The following is a 23,014-nucleotide window of genomic DNA, read 5'->3' on the forward strand; positions in this document are numbered from 1 at the left end:
TTGTGAATTCTCTCCACCAAGAAGTGAGATGTTTCCAAAATGGTAACTTGCCTAATTCCCAGCTGCCTGAAAGCCAGATTAGTACAGGGTGTTGTACTGCTGTAAACTTGAAGGAAGCGGGGGCGGAGGCTGTCCGTGATGACATCATCGGGTGTGGGGGAGGGGGGGGGGGGGGGCTCAATGGTGCCATTGTTGCCCAGGGCCCCATAACAGGTTAATCCGGCCATGGTAGATGTGGCGTGTTTTGTGCCAACAGACCCACATTGAAATGAACAGAAGTACACTGAATTGAGCTGATGTGAATGAGGGTATTGAGGACAGGGGGAAATGTGTGCACGCATATACACACACACACACACACACACACACAGGAAAGACTTTTCATGACAAATTCATTCTGTTTGATTGATTGATGATTGTATCACTGCCATTACTTCCATGCCAGTAAATGTGAAGCTGCTGGAATTTAAATGAACTATACAGAAGTCAGCTGAAGTGAACTGGATTTGGAGGATTGAAGGGATGGACAGAGAGAGAGAGGGGAAGAGAGAGGGGAAGAGAGAGGGGAAGAGAGGCTTGAAAGGAAAAAGAGAGAGAAAGGAGATGGGAGCAGAGGAGAGAGAAAGAGAGAAGTGACATCACATCTCCCAGCGCCTCTCTCCCTCTCTCTGGCACCTTTGCTCCACTTCTCGCCGAGGAGGCGCGCACACAGTTTCTCCCTACCCTCCTTCACGGCTCGTAGAAAAAAAAGAAAAAAGAAAAAAGGGGCTGGACCGCAGTACCAGGGGAAAAGGAAGAAACACAAAATATTTCTGACAGGATGAACAACAGTTTCCTGAACATGGCGACGATAGGCGACTTCGACCCGCTGAACGCGACTATTCCTGCCACCAAAGTTGAAATCACGGTGTCCTGCAGGTAAGGGAATGTTTAACCTGGTTTTTTAAGTCGGAACGGGTTTACGGGAAAAAAAACAAAAAAAACCCACCACCGAGCCGTAGACAGCAGCTGGGAGTCAACCTGCACGGCCAACTCCGTTCAAGTTTCTTTTTAGTGAGTTGAGGGACTTTTACAGAGATTACCATCGAGAACTGCGTGGAAAATGTGACATTTACGCGGAAACGTGAAAGTGTCTCGGTTTAGGACTGTTTTTTTTTTTGTGTGTGTTTTTTTTAAGCTGAAGTGTGCTTGCCAGTTTGACACTTTTACTCCACTTCAAGGCTGTTAAAACGAGTTTGAATAACTCCTGAAACAATGACAACATAAGCACAGGACTATTAGAGCTAAAACTTCGTGTAATATGCGAGAGGTGTAACATTTAAAAAAAAAAAAACTGTAAGGTCCAAGTCATTTTTGATAAGGCCTACAAATTATTACGTTTACCGGCATGTTTTTAAGTGAAACGCCATATATTAACATAACATGGGAATATCAAAAGAAATACAATGCAGCAAGATAAAGTACAAGCTGGCTGTTTGAGTTGGGTTCCCTGTTCATAAGTTAATACTAAGTATTCAGACGTGATTTGACATTTCGTTTTTGGCAGGTGACCGTCTTGTTGCTGATTGGTCACCTGTTAAATGAGGTTATCATTTTATCCAATCAGAAGTGAGCGATATGGTCTTTAATTAATGTCACGATATTTCAGGGTATATCTGCGATAGCATTAAACATATTTTCATATCTTCCAAGAATGACAATACAAAACACTGAACAAATATTTTTGTTATTAATTTCAAGAATATACATTTACAACCAAATATCTATATTTTTACGTTAGCACGGACGTACCAGTTTACCTTCAGGTACACCGCGAAAATAAACAAAACGTATTAATTAGTTCCTTAATTTGTAAACGGTAATAGTAATTTACAAATGAGATTGGGAATCAGTATAAGATACAGCAGCTTTCAGCTGTGTGTTACGTAACATGTTACGCTGCCTTACGGTATGAGATGATTACATCAAGTCAGGATATTGCCTTTATAGTAATGTTAATTTTTTTCAGTTATCGTGTGGAAAATTATACTGATATTCCTGTGAATGATATTTCACGGCACACCCTAATATCCAACCCATGTAATGTGTTCAAATTGTTCCATGCCATGCAGTTGTGGTTGTGTGGACTTGTGAGCGTGTAACTGATGTGATGGAAACTGGCGGGGAAGACGGGGCTGGTGTGTATTTAACCTCCTTTTCAAAAGGGTCTTTCTCAGCCAGCGAGGAGTTTCCTCTCTGTGTGCAAAGCAGGCGTATAAACGCAGAGTATGTGTGTTTTTGTTTTTGTTTTTTTTCCCCTGCCAGAATGGTGACCCACGGTGGGCTGCACGCTGTACCCATCTCACATCAGCCACATGTTTTGAGGAACCCCTATGCCAGCGGATCAAATTAAATGTGTAGCCTCTATCAGATGCACTGTCCCTGTGCTGTCAGTCGGGTACTCTACCGTGACCTAATACACCTTTTTAAATGGTTAGAATAGTGAGTGAACAGCTGACAGTGGGCAGGGTGGTGTTGCTCCTCTGAAGCTGCACTGTGAAATCCGCTACGGTGCTTCTAGTCGACACCAGTGGTACAAATGGATATCGTCAACAGTGTTGCATCTCTCAGGGCTTCAATAACGCAGTTAAAATGCTCAGATAAGCTGAGAATCGGTGCAGTGGAGGAGGAAGTGAATGGACATTAGTCTGTTTTGAGAATTGGAACAGAGCTTTTTTTTTTTTTTTTTTTTTTTTTTTGTGGAGTTTGTATCCGGAAGCTGTAATTCTACATTTCCTGCAGTTATTCTGATATTAACCAGAAAAGTGAACTTTTCCTGAATCTTATAAAAAGAAGAGGCTCTTCTTAAGGCTCTGAAATTGAAACTTAAAAAGGCTCGTTTCCCTGTCCTGTTGTGTACCATTTGGCAGCGTTCCACGCTGTCAGTGCATTGTTGTGGTTTAGTCTGTATTTTTCAGGTTATTTTTTTAAATTTTTTTTTTTTTTACTTCAAACACAATATGTCTTTGTTGGGAGATTGGCTCCACTACAAGCATGACGCAGACCAGTCACAGTTCATATTTGTGCGTGACTTCCCGAGTCGCGAGGCACAATGTGTGACGCACTCAGTCATCCTATTGGTCGACGTCAAGGAACACGATATGTCTAAGTAGGTTAAAAAAATAAATAAATTTGGACATGCTAGACTTTTCATCGGGGTGCCATGTTGTGTCCCACTCGCCGTTCTTCATTTACGTCACATTATAAGGTCTGTTTGTTGTTCCCAACGTCCTGACCATCGCGTTAAAAATCGGGCTCGATTTGTGATGTCTGAACTTGGCATTAATAAAACTAATTGAAATGTCAGTCAGTCAGTGGATTTTGATTTGAAATATAAATAGAACACATTTCAGCTTTTGGACATTGATCGTCTCGTCAAAGATCAAACTTTACAACTCCATGTGATGCGACCGCTTCACCACAAGTCTCCGAGGAATGGACAGAAACCAGTTCCTTCCACGGCGTCGTCCCTCAGATACTGTAGTTACTGTGTTTCCGGAGGGTTTTAGTACCATCTCCTTAGTAACACAGAGATCATGTCATCCTCCAGCAAATGTTTGGCAGAGTTGGTGTTTTGGTGGCCGTCCTACCTCCAACCTGAGGGTGAGCGGGGATGCCATGGTTACGGCCACGTGCGAGGGTGCGCGCTTATACGGCATATGTTGTGTGTTTGTGCATGTTTCGTAGTTTCTGTAAGTGGACAAACAGTGGGCAGTGCAGGATATCACCATGGTGACTACTTTTACTTTTTCTCCCTGTGTGTGTAGGGGTGAGTGTTAAAGTGAGAAATATTACAGAGGAGACAATGCGTTTAGAGAGAACAATATGAATGAGTGGTCATTAGATCAGACTAATGGATTGTAATATGTGTAATGTTGCTGCAACGATAATCATTCACAAATGATCAAGATCAAGAGAGAACGACAAAAGGTTTCCATCTTAACGGGTTATTTAGTCCAGAGTGCCATGTTTGGTGTATTTACAGTAGGGATGGGCATTTCAAGCAAAAATACTTTTCCAAATTCACTCATGTCGTTTATGTTTTGAGGAAGTTTCACACACAACGTTTTGATGGCTGTAGTCGTCTTTGCATGTTTGTGCTTTTCAGTCTGTGGCATCTAATCTCACAGTTGTTACCTGCAAGGCTCCGGAGCCTGCTAGCAACGTGTTCTTCTTCCCCTTATGTTGTTTAATGGCGGCTTGCAGACAGCTTTTAGGTGCATTACCGCCACCTACTGACGGGTGTAACACATTACAACCTGGCGGCGATTAAAAACAGGGGAAATAAGGAAGAATGATAGTCGCGAATACTTATTGATTTTTTTTTTCTATATATATATTGCAACGAATATTTGAAAATCATGTCCCATCCCTAATGTGTAAAGTTATAATGCTCGTCCATCTGCAGAATATTAATCGCCATTGGATAATCAATGATGAAAATGCTCAAATTGTCTGAAAAAAGGACATTTTTGAGACACTGGTTGACATTTTTCACCATTTATACCAAACAACTAATAGATAAAAGGAGAAAACAATCAAGAGATGAATTAATAATGAAGGTAGTTGTTATTTGCAGTCAAGACAGGCATGAGAGTTAATTTGGGTAATTTGCAATGCAAATCTGCATTCTCAGAAAGCTTGAAGTGCATATCCTTGTTAAAAATGTCGTCCCCTGTTTTGGGGAAAAACTCGAACGGGGAATTTGCCGGTAAGCGACGTGGTTGTCTTACAAATTTTCACTTTAAAACGAGAAGTTAAAATGTAGACTTGTGAACAATAAGAGAAAGCCAAGGAAAGAAAAGGACAGTGAGAGACTTCGAGCAGGTTGTCGAGTAGTTCTCCTCGTGTGATTCTTATAAAGTCAGTACATAACCATTGAAAAACTATTGACGGATCCTCTTAGCTTGCAACTCCAGCTAATTCAGATAATGCTCTGATTCTGTGGGGATGTGAAGTATGAACTTTGGCTCAGACTCAGAAGTGAGCTGTAGACATTGTGCCGATCGATGGGAGAGCCCGAGGAACCAGCTAGAATCAATACGCTACCAGCTCTGCCCACTGCGTCGCACAAAAGCACGCATGCACCGAAGTCTGTTCGCACATACTGTATACCGAGCTGTACAAGTAGAATAAATTACACCCTGATGCACTTTAGCATTTGCCACCCACATGCTGGGACGGCAGAGCCGGTGGTGAATGGCGTCGAGTCCGAATATTCCATTACGGTCATCGATTGCGCCGGCACACAGGTCGTTAACTGTTTGTTGTTTTTTTTAAATGCACAAAACCAGTGCTTGTAATGTTTAAAATAAGTGACAAGTTTTTGTGTCGTACAGCATTTGTTTGATCACAGGTTTGTTGTTGTTTTCTCATTAACTATGTACAGATGCCTTAGTTTAGTTTCTTAGCTTTGTTTTTTTTTCTATTATGTCTGTGGGTGTAGAAAACGGTATCGAACCACAATAGTCTTATTATAAAATGTTATATTTGATCTAGGGCCGCAACTGACATTTTGTCATTATTAGTTCATGTGCGGATTATTTTCTTTGTGTTTTATGCAGTAATAGTTAATGAAATATCAGAAAGTAATGATTAGTTGATTAATTAACCAGTTGATTGGCAGAAAATTATTTTGGGATTGTAATAATTCATGCAAATTCAACCAATCGCAAAAAACCTTGCGGGAGCTTTCAGTTTTGCAAAATTCCCACCATTTTTCTGCAGTAAAAGCCCCTAATAGAAGCTCTGCTGAGGCCGTTACAGCACAAAGGAATTCTTTCCAAACAAAAGTTCGCTTAATCAACATTAAAACTCCTCATTTACGGTTCGCAAGGCTCTTCACCCGCTCCTCTCCTCATGCTGCTGGTGGATTGCTTCATTTCAGATTGTCTGTCGTGCAGAGATAGAAACACACAAACCCGCAATCAGGCTTGTAGCGCCAGAAGAACGAGAGGGGGTAACAAATGAGAGGACTATTTTCTTCACAATTTTCTTTCCCAGTGTCTTTTGACATGCTCCACACATCTGTTGACTGTAATGACTCTCAGGTTCTCCGTCCTCGTCGTCTGTCTGCTCTCTCTCCAATGCTGAGCAGTGAGACAGATGAAAAGGCTATTTAGCATAGGCTATTCCTTGTGGTGCAACTGTTCACCTCAATACAAACGACACAGACAACCTGCAGATAAAACACATGAATGTTAAGACACTGCGTCCCAAAGTTAGTCCATGTCCTTACAAATGTGTTCCTGGTTCAAGTAAAGACTGTTTTGAAACGTGAAAAGAGGCCAAATTTAAAATCAAGGTCATATTTGTGCAGGCCTGAAGGCAGAGAAATGCAACTGCTGTGATCCTAATGGATTCACTCAAAAAATGTGTCATCGTATCAGCTTCAAACCACCAGTAGTCCTGCGGCTTTTGATATTTCTGTGGAGCTCAGGCTGATCTCGTGGGACACATTGATTGTTTGAATCGGAAGATGTGCTCTAATTACACAATTAGAAAGATTCGACTGGATAATCTATAATTTAAAACGGGACAGACTTCTGCATTGAGGGAAAGTGTCAGGCAGGTTCACGCTGATTTTTGAACGTAACCTTTTATTGTGGTGTCGACTACCGAAGCGCTGCCTCGGGGAGCGGCGGGTAAGGGTTCCCTTTGCATCGGAGCCACAGGCTGCATCACTGCACAGTGCATGGAGGCTTCCCACACACGGTGCATATAGCGTAGTGTCTGAGTCAGCTGGCCGTGGGCCGTCCAGGTAATCATATGCTCCGTGGTGGTATTGTGAAGCGGTCGATTTGTATTCTGTCTCTCGGTGGAAATCCCTGGCCTTTTGTCTAATTTTGAATGGGCTCATTTGGCAGCATGGGCAGACGCGTTGGCAGGCTCATACCAACAGTTTGACACTGGGAGCATATTATAGCAGGACATCCCTTTCTCTTTCTTCGTTTAACTGGTAAAAGCGCTGCTGTCGCCCGGTGGCTGGTGTCACATCAGTGCTGAAAACAAACTCCTAGGGTGAACTTGTTACACCAGTTTAAAATGTGCATATGGTTTTCCGGGAGCTGCTTTAGTTCCTCCATTAAGAATACCTCACGGGGCATTCTTTTGGCAAACAGTGGCATTTCAAACGCAGCTAGTTTCAGCGTTAGTCACTGGGGATGTTTTACACCTGTGATACGAGTCAACTGTACAAAGAGAGTCATAAAGGAGCATTACTCGAGCTCCAGACAGCAGAATTAGGGTAAATTATTGGCTTACTGACGAGGAAACGCTGAAATTAAACGAGACAAACTGTTATTGAATTATTTAGGCACCCGTTATTTGCAGCCTAATCTGTCTCGTCTCTGGCTTCACGTAATTTCTACCCTGAGGGACGTTTGTCTTTCTCTCATATTGTTGACACAACTAGCCAGCACAGTCAGTCTTATAATAACTTTGTGTGTGTGTGTGTGTGTGTGTGTGTGTGTGTGTGTGTGTGTGTGTGTGTGTGTGTGTGTGTGTTGACCAGTTGTAGTCTTTCCTGTGGACTTTACCTCAGTTTTTCACACTCTGCTCTGTGTTTTTAACAGTAACTCTACGATAGCTTTGTTTGCCAGAGGAATCTGTTCAGATAACAGTCTCACCTCTTTACTAGCAGAGTTGGTTTTTTTTGGGGATGGAGCTGCCACAAGTCAGTGTTTTTATTGGTTTTTTTATCTTCATATTTCACTGTAAACAACAAGAATCCAGTCTTTCCCATTGGACTGAATTCCATTTTGTGAAAAATGGAGGTTGTGCGAAGTTGGATCGTACAGAAGCAGACTGCTGAGTTTGGACTGCTGAGTTATGGCCATTACTGTAATGAGCAATTCATTCTTGGTCGGCATTAAAAGAATTACTGATACTCTGATTCAATGTCTTTACATCCTGGAGGCACGATGAACAATGGATGGCAAATATTTCGAAACTATTCATCCCAGCAGCGATGCAAATTTGCAACAGCTGTGCAAAACATCTTTTTAAAATGGACACTGCTGACGTTGGGGTATTACAGTATACCTCTGTAGGAGAGACAATTAAATCCTGTTGTAAACATGCGCTCCTTTTCCGTTTTTAAACTGCCGCGGAGATGCTGTAACGGGACGCGTCAGTCGGTCCTGATACAGGCGGCTGATCTGAGAGGAGGACTTGGGAATATTTTGAGTCCAACACGGATGGAGCTGTGTCCCCTTGTTGTCGGGTGGTCTGCTAATCCCTCTGCATGGGAACTTCGAGTGCAGCATCTGAATGAATAAACTGGAAAGCAGGGATGTCATGTACGATCGGTTGGTGCCTTCACTTGCAGTGCAAAAGTTTCGAAAAACTGACCTCCTTCCAAAAAAGTAAAACAAGCTAAAAGCTTTTTCTTTTTTTTTGCCAGACAGTTTGAAAAAGAATCTAGTGATGTGGAAATGAATCACGCGGGAACAAAACCACCCCCGGTGTGTAAATGCCTTTTTAAAGCTGCACGTTTCTATGTGGTGTTTTTCTGACACTGGTTTCTCAAACTTGTTATTCATCTCTGACTGAATGACATACTTGTGGCAGCAAAGTATTTAGTGTCAAGATATTGCTGGAGCTAAATAACGCCACCGGTGTTTTTAGCCTGTGAATGGGTTTCCTCCTTAAAGGTCATGTTATAAATTGTATTCGGTGCCCCCCCCCACCCCCTGTGGACTTCACACCATTGATTGACATTATACAACCCGCTTAGACCTTTTGACTTTTGCCAGAAAAACAAATTGTAACGGCAGCTCCGTTTTATTACAGTGTTTCAACATGAACAATAACGTATCAATCACACGTGTACTTTTGGCGCTATCACAAGCCAGTAGGTCTTTTTCTCTTGTGAAACAGCCACAGAAAATCTTCCAGCGTGCGGTCTTATGTTTTGCTCCGTCTGTAAGAGGTGAACCACTGCAGCTCCGCCCTTTAACATCCCCGGTCACGACCCACCGGACGATCTATTTTCAGGCTGCTCACTCCCTCTCCGTCTCTGGGATTGTGATTGCGGTGACCTTTTTGGCCCCATAGAAGGCACATAATAGCTCTCTTGTTGAAGACGCTGCTGACAACCGTCACTTTGAAGGGAAGACGGAGTTTGCCCGCTGCGCGCCGGTTCAATGCCGTGCAAAAATCACAAAAGGATGCGTGCGCGGTGACGCCGCTGCCGATAACCTTTTTTTGTTTTTGTTTTTTTTTCCCTCTCCCCTCTGTCTGTTTACATGTGCTTCTCAACAGCAGGGAGCCCAAATGATTTTGGATGGTGGTGCTGGCAATCACTGACGCAAAGCTATATTGAAGAAGCCCCTTTCTGAACTGCCATGAATTGATGCCATTGTGAGGTCTGTCTGACTCCGGCCCTTTTTCGAAGTGTGCTTTCGGCTGCCCTCGGAGTGCGTTAATGTGCATCTGCGAGCGTGTTTGTGTGCTCGCCAAAGTCCTACTCTGTAATCAGGTTTGGACTTTTTCTAGTCAAGTCAGTAAAGATTTATGCACTCTGAGGAAATTACTATCGACCTCGAGCCTTCTGTTGTCCGTTCACCGCGGGTGGTTTTCTACACAAGTCACCAGACGGTCTGCGCACCGTGTCACAACCTGCGTGTGTGTGTGTGTGTGTGTGTGTGTGTGTGTGTGTGTGTGTGTGTGTGTGTGTGTGTGTGCCACCCCACTACTACAAGCGAAAGTAATAAGTGCAGTAGTAACAGGCAGGCGCACATAACGGCCTTACTCTCAAGGTTACACAGCTGCGGTGTTATTTTAAAATGCAGGTGATAAAACTCAAGGGCATACACACACTTTTAACATCAGCTACTGAGAAGCAGGCTGACTCCTAGATTGCATCCTTCGCTCCCGAGTTACTGATCATCATGAAAAGTCACTTTGGAGTTTTAGGAGAAGCAGTTGCAGCTTTTTATGGCTGCTCCGGTGAGATTTTCCGTTAGTTTTTTTTTTTTTCCCGTATCGGTATCGAGTACGAGACGACTTCCTCACGTGTCCAGCGATAATATACTCGGAGAATAAATGAGCAGAGGGACCTGTTGACCCGCGGTCAAGCAGGCGTTTAAAAACTCCACCCGATGGGCCATCGGCGAACATGGCGAGGTCCTAAGAGCAAATGAATTCACCCATAACTACCGAGATGTACAGCAGGAAGCCCGAGGGAGCTATTCAGCTGAGGGACTACATATGAGCTCACATCCACATAACACACGCTCCCCTACGGTCCGCGCACACATGTATCTCAACGCATTCAGACACACGCACACGCATGACTCGCAGACATTTCTGCTGCAGTGCCTTCCCCGTCCGTCAGACAGCTGATGACATTTTCAGCACAAGACACACACACACACACACACACACACACACACACACACACACACACACACACACACGAAAAATGCTCACATTTGATGCTCTGACATTTTATTTTCACACTGATGTCGATCGCCTCCGGTGGGACTTAAAGGTAAAATATAACAAATCAAAACATCTCCCACAAATCCTGCCAGCCCGATAGGATTTTTTTTTTTTTTGACATTTCAGGTGGGATATCTGGATAGAAAATTGGTATATCCGATTCAGATTTTTTTTTGTTTTGTTTTCCTCCCTCCAACATCTCGCAAAAGGAACTCTCCACACCACGCTTGTAGATTGTGACACCGATGGAGACGATTGGACTAGTAAGATTACTTTGACATACAGTAAATCACCCTCCCAGTCCTATTTACAGCGGCGAGAGAGAGAGCGAGCGAGCGGGAGAGAGAGAGAGAGAGAGAGAGAGAGAGACAGAGAGAAAAAAACTGGCCTGATGAAGTCATCTCCATCCTGGTCACATCGCAGCAGAGGCTGCTCGAATTCCTCCAGGGATGCTGCCTCCCTCTCTGTCTCTCTCTCATGTAGAAGCCCCGGGCCTCGGCCTGCACATCCAAGCATGACTCTCCATTTCTTTCACATGCGCAAACACACACTCGGCCTCCTGTTGATAATGTTGGAAGAAGGCACAGATGTAGTGGCGAAAAAGGAGGAGGCTAATGCTGCACACGAGGAGTCGGAGAGAGAGAGAGAGAGAGAGAGAGAGAGGGAGAGAGTAAGAAACACCTCCATCTTTCTCTGCGGTTGCCTCATCGAAACAGTTACTGCATGCACGCTTACACTTGCCGTCCGTCACTCGGTAACACGGCCATGTGCGGACATAATCACAAACCACCTGCTCAGGCACGCACGCACGCACACACACACACACACACACACACACACACACTCACTCGCATGAGCCCAATGAATTTGATCCACATGCAGCACACACGCTCAGTTTGATCCTCAGTGGATTTTGTATGTAAAACGTTTTGACCATTATCCTCATTTCAGCCGTTACACTCATACGTAGGCCAATGACATGTTGATGGAGGAAACTCTCAGAGTCGCACTAAACTGCATTGAAAGTGGTGACAAAGGCAATTAAGGTAAAAATACCACTAGCTAGCACAGATGTGTGGCTCTGCGTTGTGCGCGTGTGTGTGTGTGTATGTGATGTGTATTTCATTGGCCGTGTCTGTGTGTCAATGGATAGTGGTGTGGCATATTTCTGTGTGTGTGTGTGTGTGTGTGTGTGTGTGTGTGTGTGTGTGTGTGCGTGCGTGCGTGTGTGTGTGTGTGTGTGTGTGTGCGTGCGCACATGGACGCTGAGATGTTCTCTTGGCTCTCCCAGCCCTTGTCAAGAAGAATTAGGGCAGCCCTCTTAGAGAAGCAGACAGCGAATTCAAGCTGCTGATGCTCCCCTTCAATGTGTGTGTGTGTGTGTGTGTGTGTGTGTGTGTGTGTGTGTGTGTGTGTGTGATATATTGGAGGAGGGGATTGTGCATGTGCTTTTCTTCACGATCTGTAACAATTGAACAAAACTGGAGGGATGAGTAAAAAACTGAACAGGGGAAAAATGGAGACAAGAGGAGGGAAAAAGGAGAGAGGAAGGTACCTGTAGCATCGTGCTCAGCGACCTGTTGAGAACATCTGAGCATGCCCAGTTGTCTCCTCTCGCTCCACATGTTTCCAAGAATATTCCTGGTCTGTTGCTAAGCGTGGTCACACGCACACACACACACACACACACACACACACACACACACACACACACACACACACACACACACACACACACACACACACATAAAGTGAGTGAAAACTCCTATAGAGGCAGATGAATTAAAGTCAGGGAGAGTAACATGTGCCCGAAATGAAAACATTTTACTTTAAAGATTCCATCTGCTTCAGTGTAATACTGAATCTTTAAGCAGACATTTAAGGGGTTTAAAAAAGGAAAACGTCGCAGCATTTCCCTCAGTTGACAGTCTTTGCATTATGCATGAGGTGTGTCGGCCGTTTCTTACAAGCCCATTTAAGCTCCCTTTTAACAGTATTCCTGGTATCAACATTTATTTAGTGTCTCCCAGTGAGGTTAAAGGGTTTCCTGCACTGCCAGACCCCCTCAGCAAAAACACACCAGTCCTCTCGCTGCCCCTTCGATTATCGTGGTCGTGTGGAGTGTAGCTGGCAGGTCTGTATCGTAGAGGAAAAAAATAATAATCTCTTTTTCTCCTGAGAAATACGAAAGTTCTGAAAGTTGTACATGTTTTCCTGTCTTGTCTTTGTCAGATGAGCCCATTACCACTCGGTATTAACATGTGAGATGTCTGGATGACGGTATCGGATCCCCAGGCTTTTGCATTTCCACCTGCTATTTATAAACGTCATTATCTCTGCCTGATCAGATCTAAATATGCAAATGCTCTCTGTGGAGGCGGCGAACTTGTCAACACGGTACATCCCAGGTTATTTTATAGCTGAAATCCCTTTTTTTTTTCAGAGGGCCGACTCGGCTTGCTGTTGCTGCCACCTTGGGCTTCTGGCGTGCCTGCTTAAGCTGGCAGAGAGAGGCGGAGTTAGATGACCTTATAACTCGGGCAGATTTGTTTCTCACTGCGGTCACGCTGAGATTCAACCACCTCCAGGTGTCTCCTGGCATTCGTGTTACAATCACAATGTGTTCTCTGTGCATTTACACCTGCAATAATGTTGTGTTTCTCCTTCTCCAGATAGGACATCCACATTACAGTTGTAATTGCAAGAAAATGTCATCTCTAGCCACATTTTAAGGCCCTCAGACTGATTGTGCAGCATGTTATGCAGATTATTTTTCATTAAGGAGGCTTTTCATTTCTAAACCTATTAGTTTGTTTTCCTATTGGCATCACAGTGCTGGCTATTTTTAACTATTTATAACCACTCAGTGATAGTGAAGGCGGTTGTGAAAAGTAACATCAACACACATGATGTATAGAAAGTAAAAGCACCTCTAAAAATGTGGTCTTGATATTGTTTTATTTACTTTTTCCGATGTGTTCGTGTTATCTTGGCTTTGCTGATTTTTTTTTAATTTTTTTTTTCTGTGCATTAACTTTGTTAATGAAGTAATATTGCTTGGCCAGTTTGTGTTCGTGTGTGTGTGTGAGCTTGTGCATCAGTGAGGTAATGGACATCAGGAGGAGTTGAACTGGAAAATCACTGGACCGTAACGCAGGTCGCTCCACCTGCTTCTGTGTGTATCTACATACAGTATGTGTGGAACTGTATCTAGTTCAGTGAGATGGTGTCGCCGCTACAGAGCCTATTCAGGTCACGGTCAAACCGAGAGACAGACAGACAGACAGAAGGAGAGAGTTAGGGAGGGAAGAAGTATTAAACCAGGAGACGGAAGGAGAACAAATGCTCTGGGCTGTCACTGAGAAAACCCCTCCTCCCCTGAGACGACAGGACTCGGAAATATAACGTGCTGTCGTGATAAAGAGGAGGAATGATCTAAGGATTGGTGGATAGTCATAGGCGTGTGAAAGGCTCAAATAAGGACAGGACAGGTTTAAGGAGGTAGAGTTAAAGCAGAAGGAGAAACAGCTCAGATAGCAGCATCTAGTTCCATGTAGGAAACGGCTGTAAGGGAGCGACTGAATGGGCGGCAATTTATATCATATTCATTGCTTGTATTTAGATGAGCCAGTTCCAGGGCTTTGGTATTGTGCATGCTCAATAACTCATGTGGCTTACTGGGACACTTCATGGAATAGAGAAATTGTCATGTAGGGATGTGCATTTTAAGCAAAAATACAAGTGCTATTCACTGGGAACTATTCCACGATTGTCCAGAGACACTCCTCCCGACCCGTTCATGCCACAAACCCAACAAAACGCCATAATAATTGGAAAACCCTCGTCTTGGAAAAGTCGGATGGGAGGCATGTCTGTAGATGACGGCCATTGTTTGCTCTGCACGTCTAAAATCAAACTTCGTTTGACAAAGCCAGCCATTGATTGTTTATCTTTGGATGGATCATTTGCGCTCTCAAATTTTCATTTATGTTTTTTAAAGGAGCTCCACACAGAAGTTTTTGATGGCTTTAGTCTTTGCATGTTTCTGCTTCTTTTACCGTAACATTTCATATCAGATCCGCACCATTTTTACGGGAGCCTGGTAGCAATTTCTTCTTCTTATGTTGCTTAATAGCTGTTGGCAAACCGCTTTTTGATTACTGTCGGCCTCTGGTGGTAATAATGTGTACTGGTTCAAAACAAGGGGAAATGTATTTCTTAAGACAAAATGAAAGTTGCATAAACTATTCCATTTTTTTTTTTTAATGATTTCGAGAATATTTTGAAAGAAAAAAGACCCATTTTCACCTGTGCTTCTCCTGCTTTGAGAGAACAAAGTATTTTCCGTGAAAAGGGTCTGTTAAGTTGTTAAGTAGAGGGTTGCCTGCCACAACCAATGGAACTTTATTTATAAAGATGTCAGCTAAATGAAGTTATGATCATGATGAAATCAAGTTGTGAACCGTTTTAATGGTATGAACACTCATTTAAAAATAGAGTTAGACAAAGCAAAGGCTATTTCACTTAAACGTCTCTTTCAATGGGATTCAGTCTTCAGCTGAGCATCCTCCTCCTAACAAAAGCCATTCATTGTGCCGTCGCATCACTTTACTTCTACATATTTCAAAGGTTATTGACCACAAAACTCCACATAAATACAGCTGAGGTGAGGTGTACTCTACACAGCGGTGAATGAAGTGCTCCATAATGTAAAATGACAACTGCGATGGAAATATGTGACATTATTAGATTGTTTGAACTGAGGGATCAAATGCAGTTTTTCAGTCGTTGCTTTTCACGGCGTAGTTTGTTTTTAGCTTTATCAGGTTGTTTAGTCCAGTGGCTGCCAGCGTAGGTGTTGGTATAAATGAGTTTTCACATGTTAATTATGACAGGAAAAAAGAAAAAAAAAAACAGCTGATTTGCATTTGGTTTTTTTGTACTTCTCTCTAATATTTGCTTTCTGTTGGGGACATATTCAAGGATTTGACCCGTTTGGGTCTCTAATTTTCTCAGATGGTTTAATTTACTATTTTTTTTAAGTGACAATTCAAATGACCTGATTTAATCTTAGTTACAAAAATAATCGGAAAAGTAACAAGTAACTTTACTAGTAACTGAGAGAAAAACAGTACACTAAAAATATAGTATAAAAAAAGTAAAATATTTTCTAAAATGTGGTATTAAGTATTACGTTTTATCCTCAAATTTATACTGAAGTAAAGTATTCGAGCATTTGTATTTAGTTACTGTCCAACACTAACTTTCTGCGAATTAACCGTTAGACTAATAATGAAAAACAAACCATGAAGAATGAAATATAAACCTGCAAACCACAGAGTAAATCAAAGATATAATGACTGCCGAGATGTTGCATCATGGGATTTGGTCCATCATGTGTTCCTCCTGAAAGTGATTGCCTTGAGAAATTTTTTTTTTTTAAACTAAAGCATGCCAACGATGCAATGGTGATGTTCATTTTAAAGATCAGCAGCAGCAGAGCCAACAACAGCAGAACATTTGCAGCAGCTCGATTCACAGCCGCGACTCTCTGCACCTCCATGTTCTGTGGCTTTTAAACCCCCCCTCCGCTTTCACACTCTTCCTCGCTGCCCGTGGTCAAGCCTGCAAATAGAGTTCCAAAGGACAGAAATAGAGCAGATTAAGACGCACACTCTCAAAAGAAACACACACACACACACACACACACACACACACACACACACACACACACACACACACACACAAAAAAAAAAGCTTCCCCTTGCTGCTCTCACACAGTTTTGGACGGCTAATTGCACGGCTTGCCTCTCTTCATCAGAGTGCAACTCTTTCATCAGACACCTGTACTGTCTCCTCTCCTCTCCTCTCCTCTCCTCTCCTCTCCTCTCCTCTCCTCTGCCCTCATCCAGTGGGCTAAAAAACACATTTATTTCTGCAGTGTACGAGAGGGTTGTGAGGGTCCCGGAGGGGGGGGGGTGGGTTGCTGTTGTGTTGTCAAGGTAACACACAGTCAGGGACACGGCCTCTCAAGCCAGTCCAAAAGGCACTGTGAATATATTCATTAATTTGAAAATAGGGAGGGGGGAAATGAAAGGAGAGGAGGAAAATGGGGAAAGGAGAGAGAAAGATAAAGAGGGAAGGTGGCCTGGAAGAGGAAGGGAGGTCGAAGGTGGAGACGGGGAACAAGTGGAAAGGTGAACGCCTCGGCACTGATGGCATTCCTCGCTTGTCGAGTCGGGTACAACACAACACGGACATATACAGCAACTGTATATGTGGCCCCAATTGGATGTCCCCAGTTGCCATGGTAACCGTCCCCATGCTCCTGTTATCACGCCGTTTTCCCCCCGTGAGCGAACGCACAGAGGTGTGCTTCCAGTTTGTGGGAGACGGAAAAGAGATATATCCCCGTCTCTGACCCCACCGTGGAGCTCCACCAGGCATTTCTTATAATTAGAGTTGTCACATCAGCTGAAGATGCTGCCTCACCACCTCCCTGTCTGAGCGCCTTCTAACATACCTCGCCTCTTCTTTTTATGTTTTTTTTTTTTTTTTTTTACTTCCTCCTACTGCTGTTTTTTTTTTTTTTTATTATTATTACTCGCTCAGAGGGTGAAAAAGAAGAAGAGCGCGAGGAAGTAAAAGTGTCTTTCCTACCCGTCTGGTATCAAATTTCACTTCCTGTTGCAGTGACTGACAGCTGTCACAGGTGATGCGTCAGAGGCACGGCCGTGATGGCGAGGGAACTGTACTCGTATAGTTTGCCTCGAGGGAGAAGGGAGCACAGTTTGACAGCAATCTGAGATCAGTACTGTCGCATTTGCCGATGACTTTGTGCGCCAGTGATGTTGGCGGTGACTTTTGCTTGCGCGTGTGTGCACTGTAGAAAGGAGTTGTACTTTGGAACTTTGCAGCTGAGAGGTAGAATATATCTTTGCTTCAAATTCTTGAGAAAACACGTGCAGAGAGACAAACAAGTCAAGAAAACATCTGCATCAATTTGACAACACGGGTGCAACATTTATATAAAAAGCTGCAAATGAAGGAAACGCCGCCAAATACAGAAATGTTGCAAATAGCACGGACTGCGACGTAAAGGTTTGCAGGAGGGCAGTAAAAAGTAATAAACACTGCTGGACACGCTTGTTGTCATGGTGACGTACTTACTGTCTTTCACTGGTGTGGGGAAATTATAATGTGTTTTGTTATGTTTATTTGTGTATATAATACCCAAGTTCAAAAATCTCCACAGCAACCATTCTCTGCAACAATTCTCTGTACTTTTGTTTAAACTCCCATTTTTTGGGGGGGCTTTTCTGTAGTTTAATATAATTTGTTTGCCTTAAATTTTGGACAAGGATACTGATAGCGACAGGCCCGACAGCAGTCTCTGAGCTTTTTGATTGACCCTTGTAACTTGTACATGCAATAAATTGAAGAGAAAGCCCCAACCAAAATAACTCCACCAATATTATTAGAAGTATACATGTTTTATTAGTAATGATGATTCTAGTTTACTTAAACGTTGCGGTTACTTGAAGGTATCCTTAATGGCTATTGTATTTTTCTCATCTGAACAGTTGGCTTATCATTTCACACCATGAACTTGTGAACAGTGGATGTGCCAACAGCTCGGTGAAAGGTGTTTATGTCCCCACCATCATTATCATTTAATCTGGGATTTGCGTCTTTGTACTAATGCACCATTCGCCTAAAATGCCATACAGGTGGTTGCTTAGAAACCTGCCGTGTGACGTGTCCTTTGGTGGAAGAAATGGTATTTTACATTTCAAATTTCAGCCAGAAATTCACATAGGATGTATGTGAGTGTATTGTGCCATCATTGTCAATCTTTAAATATAAATATATATGTTCCTTTCTTTTTTTAACGTCAAGAGATTTCGAAGCAAGAAAGTTAGAGAAAGAGGTTTTGTGTGGATGAACATCTTGAGAATGAATGAGAGCCAGTGGAAATGCCAAAGCTAGTGTTTTCGAGATGGAGGATAAAAGAGGGAGAAAGAGGATTCACGTAAACATACCAAAAGCTGTAAATTTCCCTCGGGGAAATGTATTGACGAGATCATTTGAGAGGTGAAGAGGAGGTTTACTTGGTCACCAGTGGTGAGATTCTGTGTCTCCTTTTCTTTAATCAAGGGATATATTGTATTGTATTGCATAATATGTATGTGACTAAAAAAAAAAACCCCGCATATTGTCAAATTGATATATCATGACGCCTGCGATTATTGTGTTTTTGGGACACTCTGCTAAAAATACAAACACATTTTCAGTGTGGTACCTTTTATTCCTGCAGACTTCCCTCTGACTCGGATGGCAGCTTTTAGCTTTCCGCTGCCTGCCTCTGGATGAAAAGAGAGAAGGACCGAGAGGAAAAGAGAGAGAGAGAGAGAGGCATGACTCATTCACATTATCCTCTGAAGTGGAAATCCTGAAAACGCGTCTCACACACACACACACACACACACACACACACACACACACACACACGGGACACGCGTACAGGGGGAGCCCGGGAGCCCATTTGGAGTGCCACCATGTGTGATGTGCTTTGAGCAGCAGCCAGTCATAGACTGTGGAGCCTCAAATTTTCTATCCATTGGAGAAAGTGTATTTGAACTCCCGGACTGTGCCCTCAACTCAGAGTGGGAAATTACTCCCAGCCACCACACAAATGCCGGCACCGTGTTGCAGTAATGTTGGTATTTCCTTGCGATGTAGTCATCTTTTTGATGTCCAGGTTTATTCATAGATGGTGTTCGAGGGGGGGGGGTTTGTTCAATTCACTCAGCTGGTCTCTTCAGTTGTTGAATAGTAATTAATAATATTTTACATTTGAGGAAACCATCATGAAGCAGCTAATCTACATAGTGAGTTCATTCATACTTCTTATACAATGATAATTGCATATACTTAATTCTGGTTCATCAGGCTATGATACGCTCTGTTGTGGAGGCCTCATCACTACATTAATGCAAATTAATACCTATTCGTTAAAGGGTGAAGGTTTACGGTCCTGTATTGTTTTCAGTTTCCATGACGGACACAAAAAAAAAAATCCTCAAGCAGCTGGACTTCCTGCCAAACATTACAGGAGCAGAAGTGAAACGAAAGATCATCTGGTGAAAAATGATTTCTTGTCTCGATCATTTGATTGCCGCTCATCTGGTTTATCTGCTGTTGAATCTTTGAATACTGACTGGCAGTCAGACATTTGAAGATATAACCACTATTGAAAATTGGAATGGACTTTTTATGGCGGCGACAGCCCTGTCCAGAGATATAATAATTTCAGGTATCGTGTCCGTTCTTGCAGACACGATATCTCAGGAACAACTTGAGGGAATTTCTTCAAATTCGGCACAAATATTCTGATTAGAATTCACTGGTCAAAGGTTTGTTGTCCATTTTTAGTTCCAGTAGGACTGTAGAATCACATTTAAGAGGCTCTGGTTGCACGCTGCCAAACAGTCCACGCAGAGAGCAAAAAGAGGTGGAACGCATTGGCTGAAATGCAGTCTCAGAACACATCACAGTTTCTTGTGGTTCTTGTGCTTCTTCTTTTTTGATACCAAAGGTGTTTTTTATTTCAAGAGCAAACACAAGAGAGTGAGACAGCGAGAATAATGCCATAGGTGGTGTTGATGAGTTGGCAAGTTTACACGAGAGAAAGAGAGAGAAGTACATCCACAAACAGAGTGATAGATTTGACTGAAACTGAGCTGACAAGAGGGAAATTGCTCCAGTTAGAGTTGCTGGTGAAAAGCAGTTTGCAGCCTTGATACTCTTCAGCCACTGCTGGTTTTCAGGACTTTGTCTGAGAGCCTTTAAAAGTCCCTCACAATCCCAGCGATTGAAAGGATGATGGGAAGCAGTACCCATAGTTTCATGCCCTCTCTGCAACCAGGGCCCGTCACGAGATAAACAGATGAAAAAAAGAAGAAGATTTTAGTTCCCATAGAAGCCTGTACATGCTGATTTAACCTCACTTACAAGTTAGTCATCCCGCCCTTCCTCTCCTCTCCGCCGGTCGCTTTTCTTCCCCTCTTGAGACCACTGGGTGCTGTCATCGTCAGCACCATTCATCTCATTATTCAAAAATCAGAGTTAATGACCAGATCTCATACCACTTTCATATAAGGCCATTTAATTTTCCCCAGACCTCATTCTTCCACTTTCAGGGGAACATAAATTCCTCACAATTGTAATAATCACCATGGCTGTCGATTTTGCTGAAACAGAGAACTGCATAATATATCACTTGCCAGAGATTAATAGCTCGGCCCTAGTTTTATTGAAGCATGAAATGAGGGACTATAAAAATCGGCATCCTTGTGATTAAGTCTGAGTTTGAGTTAAAACCGCTTCATGCGTAGCTGTATAACCTAAAGATGGTTGTTTGTTCTTGTTCTTGTCAGGGCGATGGTAGTTTATATGGAACATGGGAGAAAATTGGTTGAAAATAGTCACTCCTTTGTAAACATTGAAAGTATCAGCGTCAAACCCAATGATTTCTACTGAGAAGGGAATTATTTAAAAGTAAGTAAATTACTGTATATTTAGCTTTTTGCTATTTTATTTGCTCCTGTTGCACGTGGATGGCGAGTAGCACGTTGACGTGCACAGAGCAGGGAGACGCTATAACCTTTGTAAGTAAGTTTCGTCGCTTGGTCATGCGAGCGCTGGTCCGGGTGCAAAGCAATTTCGCCATGTAAAACATGAGCAGACGGTGCACCTCAAATTTTTCATCAAACTCGACTCAAAATCAGCAACGGGAGACCCTTGAAATGGTTTGGAAAGCCTACGGCGATGAAGTAATGAGCCGGGGAAGGTGCTTTGAGTGGCATTCGTTTTTCAAGTGGTGCACAAAATCCTTCTCCAATACTGAAGAAGGTGCTTCGGGTCAGGAGCAACCAGAAGGGTTCTCTTTGATATTCGCAGGATTGTGCACCGTGAATTCGTCCCTCCGGGTCAGACTGTCAACACCGAGTTCAACTGTGATGTCCTGAGGCGTCTGAGGGAAAACATTCACTTTGGTTTTTCCCATTCGGATTGGCGCTGTAGTGAGTTTTGATGGCAGCAGGATGCTGTATTTGTGATTTAAAAAAAATAAACTGGTGTCCATGCTTGTTGCAATTAAGGAACATGTCACAAATCTGAACAGTATGACGCATTTAAACCTTTTCAACAGTTCGTTTGACAGCAGCTACCTCCGGCTTTAGCAACACACGGAGCAGCTCTTAGTCGGATCAATTCATCTGCTGGCTTTGATCTTTTCAGGGGATACGTTGAAGAATATTAAAAATATTTTTTAGATAACTGAGGATTTGTTGTTTGGCCACTCAGTATAGCATCACACAAGCCCCAGCATGGGGTCTAATGATGTCTGTATACAGCCCTCTTGATGTTGTTTGTATTTCTACACCTCATCCGAGAGTTTCACAGGAATACTGTAAACAGAGCGTGATGGTAACATGCCGACTCATGGCCAGCGGGGTACATAAATAGTCGCTGTTAGAATGCATTCATTGCCTGCATTTAAACAACAAATGTTTTCCCTCCTCACCAAGGGAACTGTGTTTTTAATCATCTGACCCCTTTGTGTCTCCACAGAAACCTGCTGGACAGGGACACCTTCTCCAAATCAGACCCAAGTAAGATCCACCAGCTCTCTTGTTTGTCCATCACCCACGGTGAACAAGTGTCTGTGAGGGCATGACTGTTCATTCAGGTGGTAATCATTTCTGAGCTTCACAGTGAGGAGAGCAGGAAGGAAGCTGAAGGAGGAAGAAAGGGGATCTGCTGCATAATGTGTTTGTATTCTTCTCAGTTTTATTTAAATAGCCCAAGTTCACAAAAACGTATACACTGTAAGTATAAAGAAAAGGGAAGAAAGGGAATAAAGGAATGAAAAGTAAAGCGAAAATGTGAAACGGGTTGAAATGAATAGGAATGAGTGCACTGTCAGAGAGGGAGAAATGTGTTGGGGACCGAACACAGGTCTTTGCTTTTTCTATGTGCAGTCATGAGTCAGTCCTTACACAAGTTGGATTTTTCTTTCATTTAATATATTGGCGCAGGCAGGTCTGACTAATTCGTAAAGTTGGCTAAGTAGCTTGTGCCTATAGATTCGAAGAGTGGGTGAAAAGCTGAAGGAGTAGTTTTACATTATGATCAAAGGAACTTATGGAAGAAAACAGGTCTTCAGGCACACTATGTGGCTATGAGGGAGTTGGTTTCCCATTACAATAACACGGTTAAAAATGCTAGATCGCAATATTGCTCCTATTTTTTATCTCTGCCCATCAACATAACCCAAGGTTTTTATTCAGCACTGTTGATCGGCTTTTAAATCCAACTTCTCCCGCTGCCTCTGCTGACTGTGAAAACGTTTTATCTAATTTTATTGATAAAGTAGAGTCAATCAGAGCCACTATCGTCCCTACTGCCACACTCTCTAATGACAATCACTTACTACACAGCGCAATAAGTCAATCTCCTCCCATTT

At 42.9% G+C, this 23,014-nt stretch overlaps 1 protein-coding gene across 1 annotated transcript in view; it reads left to right on the top strand.

Annotated features, from left to right (window-relative positions):
* The first annotated feature begins 634 nt into the window (after nucleotides 1-634).
* Nucleotides 635-23,014, top strand: part of LOC138202562 (copine-8) — an 81,114-nt gene continuing 58,734 nt past the window's right edge. Inside the window, exons 1-2 of the mRNA XM_069156666.1 lie at nucleotides 635-918; nucleotides 22,120-22,160. Of these exons, the coding sequence (XP_069012767.1) occupies nucleotides 821-918; nucleotides 22,120-22,160 (139 nt within the window). The 5' untranslated portion in view covers nucleotides 635-820. The remainder of the gene's footprint in view (nucleotides 919-22,119; nucleotides 22,161-23,014) is intronic.

The sequence above is a fragment of the Embiotoca jacksoni genome, unplaced genomic scaffold, assembly GCF_022577435.1.
Source record: "Embiotoca jacksoni isolate LCO1_2020_lvr unplaced genomic scaffold, fEmbJac1.0.p SCAF_21, whole genome shotgun sequence".
Classification (NCBI taxonomy): Eukaryota; Metazoa; Chordata; class Actinopteri; family Embiotocidae; genus Embiotoca; species Embiotoca jacksoni.